The sequence below is a fragment of the Scleropages formosus genome, chromosome 6, assembly GCF_900964775.1.
Source record: "Scleropages formosus chromosome 6, fSclFor1.1, whole genome shotgun sequence".
Classification (NCBI taxonomy): Eukaryota; Metazoa; Chordata; class Actinopteri; order Osteoglossiformes; family Osteoglossidae; genus Scleropages; species Scleropages formosus.
The window spans coordinates 9669855-9680054 of NC_041811.1; the positions used below are offsets into that span (position 1 = coordinate 9669855).

General features: G+C 42.4%; 2 protein-coding genes across 3 annotated transcripts in view; both read right to left on the reverse strand.

Moving 5' to 3' along the window:
* LOC108922661 (tyrosine-protein kinase ABL1-like) overlaps positions 1-3118 on the reverse strand; it is a 34218-nt gene extending 31100 nt beyond the window's left edge. For both annotated transcript variants that reach the window (XM_018732926.2, XM_018732925.2), the window contains exon 1: positions 1438-3118. In XM_018732926.2, the coding sequence (XP_018588442.1) occupies positions 1438-1570 (133 nt within the window). In that variant the 5' untranslated portion in view covers positions 1571-3118. The remainder of the gene's footprint in view (positions 1-1437) is intronic.
* Positions 3119-4278: 1160 nt separating this feature from the next.
* On the reverse strand, positions 4279-8764 carry exosc2 (exosome component 2). The gene is made up of 9 exons (XM_018732853.2): positions 8633-8764; positions 8094-8195; positions 7851-7896; positions 7678-7767; positions 7251-7316; positions 6763-6831; positions 5813-5989; positions 5156-5284; positions 4279-5017 (listed from the first exon to the last, which is right to left on the reverse strand). The coding sequence occupies exons 1-9, from the start codon at positions 8749-8751 to the stop codon at positions 4937-4939; spliced, it is 879 nt and encodes a 292-aa protein (XP_018588369.1). The 5' UTR covers positions 8752-8764; the 3' UTR covers positions 4279-4936.
* Positions 8765-10200: the final 1436 nt, after the last annotated feature.

The window sequence follows — 10200 nt, forward strand, 5'->3', positions numbered from 1 at the left end:
TTTTCTAAAGCTTTATCTGCAGCATATAAAAAAAAAAAAAAAAAAAAAAAAAAAAAAAAAAAAAAAAAAAAACCTACAGATGGGAGAAACTAGCACACTTTGAACATGAATTATAGAGAAATCTAAACAAATGACAAAACAGACCCTGTCACAGTCATGTGTATAGGCGTAAAATTAAAATATTATTGCAGTCTCAAAAGTACTTTAAGGACTCTCGCCATTCCACTGGTTCGAGCTCACCATTAAAGACAGTCTTTCCTTGCTCCACCTAGTGTAGTTCTGTATGCTGTGAAAGTGGAGGGCAGTGGAGTACACAGAACCTTAGCATGCTATCTACACTGCAACATACCGGGTTTGTGAGTGAAGCTATGGGAGACAGCATCAAACAGCCAAACGCTGAGGAAGCCTGTAAAAGTCTGGGCACTTCCTTGTTCTTGTACTGATCACAACAGAGCACAGTGATCCCCTCGTCCTGTTACAGGGAAGTGCGACAAAAGACAAGGAAAATGGGAACACTTCCTCTGGAACTCTCTCCTTGATTCATCACCACAGAGCAGACTTGTTTCCCTTTTCAAAAAAAAAAAAAAAAAAAAAAAAAAAAAGGAGCAAACAATACCTCGCTACAAGTAATACTTTGAAAAAGAAAGGAAATATGCAGGATGATCCACAAGCCACAAAATTTGCACTGTATGGACTACATTACATATTTCAAGTTCAGTTTCATCAAAAGATTCTGGCTGCAAACAAAGCAGGACTCTCTCCTTCGCTCTCTTTGTGCCCCAGCAGCGAGACCCAGCATGCACTGGAAACAAGAGGAGCGCAGACAGGTCCTTGCTTGCCCTGCAGTGCCTCCTTTACTCTACTTTGCCGGTGCAGAGATGAGTTTTTATTAAAAAAAAAAAAAAAACCGCTGGGTGAGGAGCATTGGCCCAGCATGGCAAACTGCAGGGGACCTGGGAAGGGAGGTATGTGACAGGAATGAGAGTAACCCTTTCCCCTTCCCATCCGTATGACTCACTTCCCTTCATAAACGATCCCAGCTCTGCTCAAAAACAAAAAAACAAAAACCAACCAACTCTGGGTTCTCCGAGACCCTGTGCTTGCAGACGTTCGATGTATGGGCACAATTATTGTTGGATCATGAAATACAAGGGTTATGAAAGATAGTTGCTGGGATAAAACCACACTGAACACCTCCAACACTAGCCAATAGACTTCATGTCATATTTAGAAAACCGGTGGTTCACTGAACCAATATCAAACCAGCAGTTTGAAATCTGCAATACATAAGGTCCTAAAGTCAGCTTCAAGACAGGTGCCCACACTATGCTGGAACCAAAAAGTAAAAAGGGCACACACTCCAGAGACACTTCCCAAAGCTGGGTGGACTTCTTGCGCAGAAACAAATGTGGCGGGTAGGATGATCCCAACACTTACCATGAACCACGAAGACATTGCAAGGGGTGGTCCCATGCCGTGGAGCCTCGCGCTTCCCCCCCTTGATAAAAGGCAAAGTCGGCAGACTGGGCCTCCGCTGGTCCCCGACGACCTTCCCTGGCTGCTGCCCCATAAAAGCGGGAGGCTGGGACACCACCGGGGTACAGGTGGAGTGCTCGCTGAGGGTCTGCTCCTGAATGTGTCCTCTTGCAAGCACTGATCTCGCTCGGTCTTCACCTCCGGCTGGCAGGGGTGGACGTGGAGAAAGGGGTGCTCCACGTCTCCCGTCCAGGCCCGGATTTCACGCTGCCAGCGCCTTTTGCCAACAGCCCCCAGCTTCACATCACGGCTCATCCACCACACCGATGTGGTTCACACTGCGTGCAAGTGGAGCCAGGAGCTTTGATCTACAGTGAACTTTCCACTGGCCTTTACATGTCCCAATGCACAGAGCAGAATTATCTCCTTATACTTTGGCTGTTGTACTTTGCTTATGGATAAACAACCTAAGGGCACTTGATAAAGATGATCTTATTTGCATACGTGGATCCAATTGGTCGGCTCGATAATTGTTGATTAATAGGTAAAAATACAAGCAGCATAGTGTCTTGAAGTAACAAAAAAAAAAAACCCTACAAACTTGTGAAACTCAAAGGGAGAGGTTTTAAAAAAAGAAAAAAGACAGTAAGTAAGAAATGAGTAGGAAGATTCCTGCTGGTAATGTGAAACACAAACAGCATTTAAAAAAACATGGCAAGGAACTTCACAAGTTCATAAGTGAAATGGAAAGTTTCACAGCGCCGGCGGCTAGGCAGTAGTGTGACAAACATGATTAAATTTGCTACAGCGAGGCATCGAGGTTGTAATAAATAAGCGACGAATTTAGAGTGGAGGATTTCACAGAAGTGTTCACGTTCAAGGCAGCACCGCGACTGTGCACGGGATTAAAGAAAAGACACATGACATGGTGGCACAGAAACCACAACCACCATGCTGTTCCTCTGCCTCCCTTTAGTCTAAGACTGGGTGTCATCAAAAGATGGATGTCTGTTCACATTGGGATGGAAAAGCAGCTCTCAATTCTCAAAAGGTCCAACACTGAACGGCTCACTCGGACACCTATTGGGTAAGGAAACTGCATAGAAAGGCTGATCCGACCCGAAGGAAGGTCGGTCATTCACAGTAGTAAACGTTTAACCAGTCTGTACCTACTAGTACTGTGCTAGTTAATTCTTGGCAGCGCCTCAGGGCTCAGGTGTCGAGCAAAACCTTCGCCCAATGTCACATTTACGAAAAAAAAAAAAGTTCAGTTCTGACTAGGAAATAATTCATTTTAAAATCTCCATCGGTTTAAAGCTAGCTTTTCTGCTCTTTTCGGACAGTTTTCTTAAGAAAATAAAGAAGCAGTTTTGCGCGCGGCGGCTCGTGCTGGCCGGACTGGCGTCTGGTGCAGCGCGAGAGCGCGGCTGCAGGTCAAAAGTTACGCGCGTGCATATACGGTGCAGGAAATAAACGGTGCTGCAGAAGTTATAGGTTTGCATGCAACGTAGCACACTCACTCTTCTTCATCGTGATGATTTACATACAAGTTGAAGTTCTCTACGAGTTTTGGTAGTTACACTTGTTTGCGCCAGTCCAGTGCCCAGTCTAGTCACTCAGTCCGTCCGGCGTATCGCAGTGCCAGTCTTCTAAATGACAACAACAACACGACGAACCCGGCCCGGGTCCAGCGGCGCGCTCCTATTTCCGCGTGTGCGCTCCCTGCCACCCGCGACCGCGGTGGTTCCCTCTCCCGGGGGCAACAGAGGCTCAGAGCAAGTTGTTGAGGTACCCGCTCTTCTGCTCCAGCAGTCCTGTCACTCCGTCGCCGCTTATGCAGTCCGACCCCGACGACGTCCAAGTTCACAGCATGAGCGCTTCGCCTCTCACCGATATTCAGCACCAACTTATCAAAAAGTTACACCACTTTCTTCACGGCCAGATTCGAACCGAGGCCGCCATGTTTCCATAAGGGTGGTTTACTAACTCGTGGAGGCGGGAGGGGGCGTGTGACGTCATAGCGCGTCACTGCGCAAGTGCGCTGCTCGAAAACATCTTCCGGGATGAGTGAGCGCGAGTCGTTTCGATTCGGCTGCATAACCCGAGATTATTACCGAGGGATGGTGTGTTAATATTATAGTAATCACTTTGACTTGTTAATCTCACTTTTGCAGTGTTTATACCAAACGGATTTAGAAAGTGAAGCTAAATATTGCGCACGTACTACACATATAAAAACATTTATTAGTATTTTTAAGTTAGCAGATTGAGATTGCACTGCGATTGAGTTTTTTTCACCGGATCCGTAATAAATTCTATAATATTTCAGTTGTTAAATAATAGAATTTATGTGGACATTCTCGGAACTGCCCATGCAAATGTTAAACAATCTAAAGCAATTTATTTAAAAATCCACCTTAAACATTTGAACAGAAGACACTGCTAAATCTAGTGTTCCAGTTGATAAACTGCACTGATCTGTGATTTGGGCTTTATTGTTATTAAAACAAGCTGCTGATTTCTAGTTTATCACTGTCTGTATATAAAATTGTCATGCTTTACTTTTTTTTTTTTATTAACATGTAGCAGTCATCTGGACTGTGAGATAGTTCATGTAAAATTGCATATAATCTCCATTTCCTTCATCAGAAAAGATAATCAACATAGTTTATTACCAGGCAAACCTGCACTTCTTTACAAATCAACCCACACACACACACACACACACACACACACACAAAGTATAGAAATATGCTAACAGAACTGCCAAACAAGACCTTTCATTAGCAGTAGCGCCTCAAATATAATTAACTACCACACTTGTGTGCATTTTGTTGCAATGTGGCTTTTGACAGGTGTCCAACTGCTGTGAAGGCCGTTTTGGATGTAACTGTGCAAACAGGTACTATAACATCCTCTTTTTTCTTAAACCCAAACCTGGGGCAAGAGGTGTGCAAACATGAGATTTCCCCCACTGACTTCCCCTTCAGTCAGAAACCAGCTTTTATAAACTGACTACAAACATTTCACAATCACATTTGAGAATAAATGTAGACTGCCTAGACAGTTTTTAAAGTTTAATTGTTTATAACAAAAGTTAGTCAAAACAAAACAGTTGTTCCTTTAATCCTTACTTTAAAATGCGTAACGGTGAAATATTACTCATGTTGGCTCAAAAGAGTCAGTTTGCGCTCCACAGTGTGTACTTAATCTGGTTTAGGTCAATAGCAAGAGGATTTCCTCCCGGCAACTAACCACAAAGAGCTGTTCACCTTGCAAAGACAAGCAGGGTAAGAAGTGGAAAATCTGGGGAGCAGTGTGAGTCTGCAATGAAACCCTCGGCTGGGATTGCTTCCAGAAAGCAACGGCCTGAATGTCCAGAGTCATTAATGAGCAAGTCAGACTCACTACAGTCAGCAGGCTCTGGTAAGGGTTCAACACTATGTTCTCACAGTCCTCTCTACCCTACTTGTTCCAAAAGCCGTTGCCGCGTTTCCATCACAATTTCTTCCATCACTTCAGGTTTAAGAATATTCTTGATCTGCAAACAAATATGCATGTCAAGTTGGTTCTAGTATTGAGCCTTTCAGATGTTGAGGGTATTACAATGATATGTTAGCCATTTAAACGGTATGTAAAGATCCTCTTTCAGTATTCAGAGTGGAGAAAACGGTGTTACCTTGTGCGGCTTGGAGGACTCATAGCAGTACAGCACGCTTGTGTCATACAGCAACACCTTGTGGGCAGCCAGAGCAAGGATGCAATTCCTCAGCCTGGAGATCACTTCACGGTCAGCCAGAGAAATAGGCTGTTTGAAGACAAGGTTCCACCAGAGAAATGGATGTCAAAAATCAGCCCACAGAGAAGTGTAGACATATAGGCAGTGAGAAAGAAAGAAAAAATTTAAAAAAAAAAAAAAAACAGGGGATCTATACCCCTCCATAAAATTCAACCTATGTAATTCTGCAGGAAGAAAAGCCTATCGTTAGTTAACAGAAGAACATAATATTGAGTTTTTTTTTTTTTTTATAAAAAAAACAAACTGAACTGGAGGATATAGTAAAGTACATTTCTGTACTCAAAACACACACTCGCTCACTATCTCTAACCACTTGTCCAAGTCAGCATTCACAGGAAACGAGGACTCCACACAGACTATGCTGGATTTGAACCTACACTCAAAACACACCCAGGTGCTGTGAAGCAGCAGCGCTACCTGCTGCACCAGCACGGTGACCATATTTTCATAACTTTCTCTATTTCTCACATCAAAAACTGCGAGGACTTCTTGTGTTTTCACCTCCACTGTGTTAGATTTACGTATGTAGGCCAGTACCTCCAAGCTGGTGTAATATCCCCCTGCCTCCTCATCCTGCTGGCCAGGGGTGGGGTACAGCCATATGTAGCCGTTGTTGCCCAGGATAATTGAAGCACCACACATCAGGTTGTGGAAGTGCGTTTTCTGTCTCTTCACCAAGGAAGGAGACACCTGCACAAGGACTCCCTGCCCCAGCTTAAGAAAAAGCAAAGACCACATAGACTTAATCAATACATATGTACAAACATATATGCAGCAGGACATGAGAAGCACATAGCATAATGGTTCAGGTTGTCACCTTGCAAGATGAAGATCCCCTTCTGCTGTAGTACCCTTGACCAAGGTACTTACCCTAAATTAATACACTACAATACCCAGCTGTATAAACAGGTGCATAGCCTGTTGTACAAACTGGACACTGATACAGTACTCCTCGAAAGTATGTGAACCTTATAGGGACGGTCATTATTTTTGTATAAAATACTAAATCTTAAACATATAAAAGGAACAGATGATTATGATTTACATACCTGATTCCACTTACCTACTTGGTTTAACCAGTGCAATTTGGGTTTTGCTTATTTTTGCACCTGCACTACTTGAATTTTTCTACTACGCACATGATTTCCTCTAAAGCAACATACAGAATTGGTGATTACACACCTATTATGTCACATGAGAAAGACTGATTCTCATTCATAACCATTTTGTGGTAAAACTAAGGGACACAAGGAGTTCACATACTTTCAAGTAGCACTGAATGTTGTCTTGGACAAAGGCATCAGCTAAATAAAAGTTAATAATGACAATAATAATTGCAATGTTTGCTGTAATATTCATTGTTCATTTTAATTAATCCTCCTAATAGAGCCTTACGGGGCATTGTAAGCATAAGGTGATGCAATACACATGTTCAGAAAAAGCTTCGCAAATAGACAGCATGCAGAACGAGGCCTGTGAGAGCTCACCTTTCCATACTTCAGACTGCGGGTGTGGAGAGACAGAGCTCCATCTGAAAACACAGACTGAACCTCAGCCTGAGAAAGATGGAGTCAAAGGAAAAAAATGACCACCCACATAAGGCTATTTACAACCATCTGTGTGCAGGTTGGGAAACCTCTGCAAAATGCATCCTAAATGTAAACATTTGTTTGTTACAGTAGCAGTGTTCACAAGAACTGGAATTGTAACCAAAAGACAAAGATCTGGATTCCAAGACATTAAGGTCCTGTACCTAAAATGAACGAGCAAAGGTGTTTCCCTTTTTTTTTTTTTTTTTTTTTTAATTTAAACCATTTTCAAATTATCTGTGCAAAACTAAGTTTCCTATGCAAATAAATTGTATGTAGGCCAATCTAATCTAAATATGCAGTCCCAGACATTTCACAGTTAGTCTTTAGGACCAATCCTCATTTTTCTTTCCAAAGCAGCACTCCCAGTCATAAAGAGAGGATACGCTGATGAGGTCCCCTTCCTGGAGATAGTCTCTCATGGTCAGCTCGTCTTCTACTGACCTTCTCCTCTGAAAAACACAAAGAAAGAACATCACAGTCACTGCCATGTCTGCTGCACACTGCTTTAACGCAGGTGTGTAAAAAGATGATGATTCAAAGGCAGCCTCCTTGCAGAAGGACTTAGCAGAATAACCACGAATTGCCTCTGTATGAGTGAAATACCCAAATTCTCTCCAGCCAGGGACAAAACACATAGCACAAACAAGTTATGTAGCTACTAAATATGAAAAGAGAGCTTGTGATGATTAAGTCCCTTGAAAAATGTGTTCCCTTGTATTTACAGACAAGCACACAAGTCCCATCACGTAGTCCCTCCATGCAGAGACAGCACAGGCGGCAGCCATCGCCAGCCCTTAGCCGGAAACTCACCAGTTCTCCTCCGGGCAGGTTCACCGAGGACAGCAGCAGCACCGAGTCCAAGCGGGAATTGGTCTCCACCTTCCAGCGCTTCAGCTGCACCTGGATATGCAGAACACAAAGCAGCTGCTGCCATCCAAGCTTCAAAAATGCTTCCGCATCCAGCCATCTGAGACCTTCCCTACCTCTGTGATCCGTCCAACAACCACGTCTCCCACCTCACCATTGAACCTGGAAAGAAAAAGAACAAACACCTGACCTAAGCAACAGATTTATAGGAAAATCATTCTTTACAGAATGCACAAAGATATTACCAAGGGATCATTTTTCTTGATGAAAATTCAATGGGAAATTCAATACCCAGAATTTGTTTACCATATCCTTAATGACAGCATGCCAAGAGGGTAACCGACTGACCCAGGACCGACCTGGTCTTCAAGGGCTGCACACAGATGAGCTTGTTGACCCTCTCCACCTCTCCAGCCACAGAGGCGGTCAGCTTCTCCTCATCCATGTAGGTCCCATGACCCCTGCAAGGAAAGGGTGAAGGTATGATACCAATTGGCTGTGTGTCTTTTGCTCACATCATGATGATCATGATGATGCCTATGTCATTATTATATGGTTATTATTATTATAAAATGAGTCACTGTTAAGAAAAGCTGAAATAAATTTAAAAAAAAAAAAAAAGTGGTATTTCACATGTGAAATACCACTTTTTTTTTTTAAATTTATTTCAGCTTTTCTTAACAGTGACTCATTTTATAATAAACTCACACAACAAGTCTTGGTTTTAACTGTAAAAAGTATCGTTTTAATTTGAAACTCAAACTAATTAGTAATAAGAAACATTTAATGATTTATCCTAAATTCTGGAGTGTAATTTCTCAATCCAGAGCAGATGCGGGCGTAACTCAAATTTTTCAAAAAAAAATACAAAATCCTTTAAAAACTCTTCCGATCCTACCGCATGAAGCCGACATCAGTGGTGATGACATCTCCTGGAACAACGAGGTGTTTTTCTTGTGCCTCAGAAAACGAAGGTACTTGTTTGCGGACAGCGGGTAATCTCATATCCACCGCCATGCTGCTCGATAGAGCGACGCCGTGTGATGACGTATAACTTTGCGACACTCCGCATTCTTCTTCTCTTATCACTTCGTGCGGAGTTGATTTATTGGTTTATTGGCTGAGGATGATGCTGCCACCTACTGGATTGGAGAGTAATGTCATCCGCAGGGAAAGACGTTTCCGATTTTTCTGGGTGACTTTAAAAACGCGCTTCTGCCCTACCATGTCGGGAAGAAAGCCAGTTTTTTTTTTTTTTTTTTTTGGACGAGCACGTAAGTCGCTTAAAATTACTAAGGGCTGAGTTTAATCAACCACGTTCCAGTTTCTCACAATCACCAGGTATTCTAATATCTCATAAATCTGGAGTATTCGGCTAATGATTATCATGTCTGTTTATTACAAGAATTATTGTGTTTACCCCCCCCCCCCATATTGACATATCATGCAATTTGTCTTTTGTTATAGACATTTCGAAATTCTATGCAGTATACTTTAACTATTGTTTCCTCCTTTGTCGCCAGCGTGAAAGATTTCCAGCACAATATCCAGCTTTATACATGTTCCTTCTTCATATATTTGCATGTGCATACAGTGCTGTGAAAAAGTATTTGCCCCCAAAAGCTGTTTGGACAGCTTTTTCCCCTTAATAAATGAAATCATCATTTAAAAACTGCATTTTGTATTTACTCGGGTTATCTTTGTGTAATATTAAAATTTGTTTGATGATCTCAATCATTTAACTGTGACAAATATGCAAAAAAAAATTAAAAATCAGGAAGGGGCAAATACTTTTTCACGGCACTGTATGATACATATGATCACATGTGTCATCTATGAAACTGTCTTGCGTGTTTATTTCTTTTATTGAACTTCATAATGTGATTTCTCTTCAGATCTGTACTCTAAAATATCCTGATCACAGCTCATGGGATAATATTGTTTTCTGAGGGCAGCAGATGGCGTAGTAGTTAAGGGTATGCACTTGTAAGCTGAAGGTTGTTGGTTTAAGTTCCTGTAGTGTTGCTGAGCTGGGCTGTAACCCCAAATTTCTCCTGGTAAAACACTGAGCTGAGAAATGAACAAAACTCCTGTTTCAGTTGAAGCATTTACTTATTTAGCAGACACTTTTCTCCAAAATGACTTCCAATGAACTCTGTGTAGTGTTATCAGCCCACACACCTCATTCACCAAGGTGACTTACACTGCTAGATGCACTACTTACACTGGGTCACTCATCTATACATCAGTGGAACACACTCTCTCTCTCTCTCTCTGTCTGTCACTCACACACTGTGGGTGAATCTGAACAGCATGTCTTTGGACTGTGGGAGGAAACCAGAGCACCTAGAGGAAACCCACACAAACACAGGGAGAACAGGCAAACTCCACACAGACTGAGCGGGGATCAAACCCACATCCTCCTGCAGCCCCCAGGCACTTAGAAACAGCAGTGCTACTCACGGT

What these genes read in the sequence shown, in the direction of transcription:
- exosc2 (XM_018732853.2), bottom strand. Translation starts at nt 8,751, where the DNA reads ATGGCGGTGGATATGAGATTACCCGCTGTCCGCAAACAAGTACCTTCG. An exon ending in TTGTTGGACGGATCACAGAG is followed by an intron (nt 7,768 to 7,850) that starts GTAGGGAAGGTC and finishes CTGCATATCCAG; the next exon opens with GTGCAGCTGAAGCGCTGGAA. An exon ending in GATATTACACCAGCTTGGAG is followed by an intron (nt 5,285 to 5,812) that starts GTACTGGCCTAC and finishes GTCTTCAAACAG; the next exon opens with CCTATTTCTCTGGCTGACCG.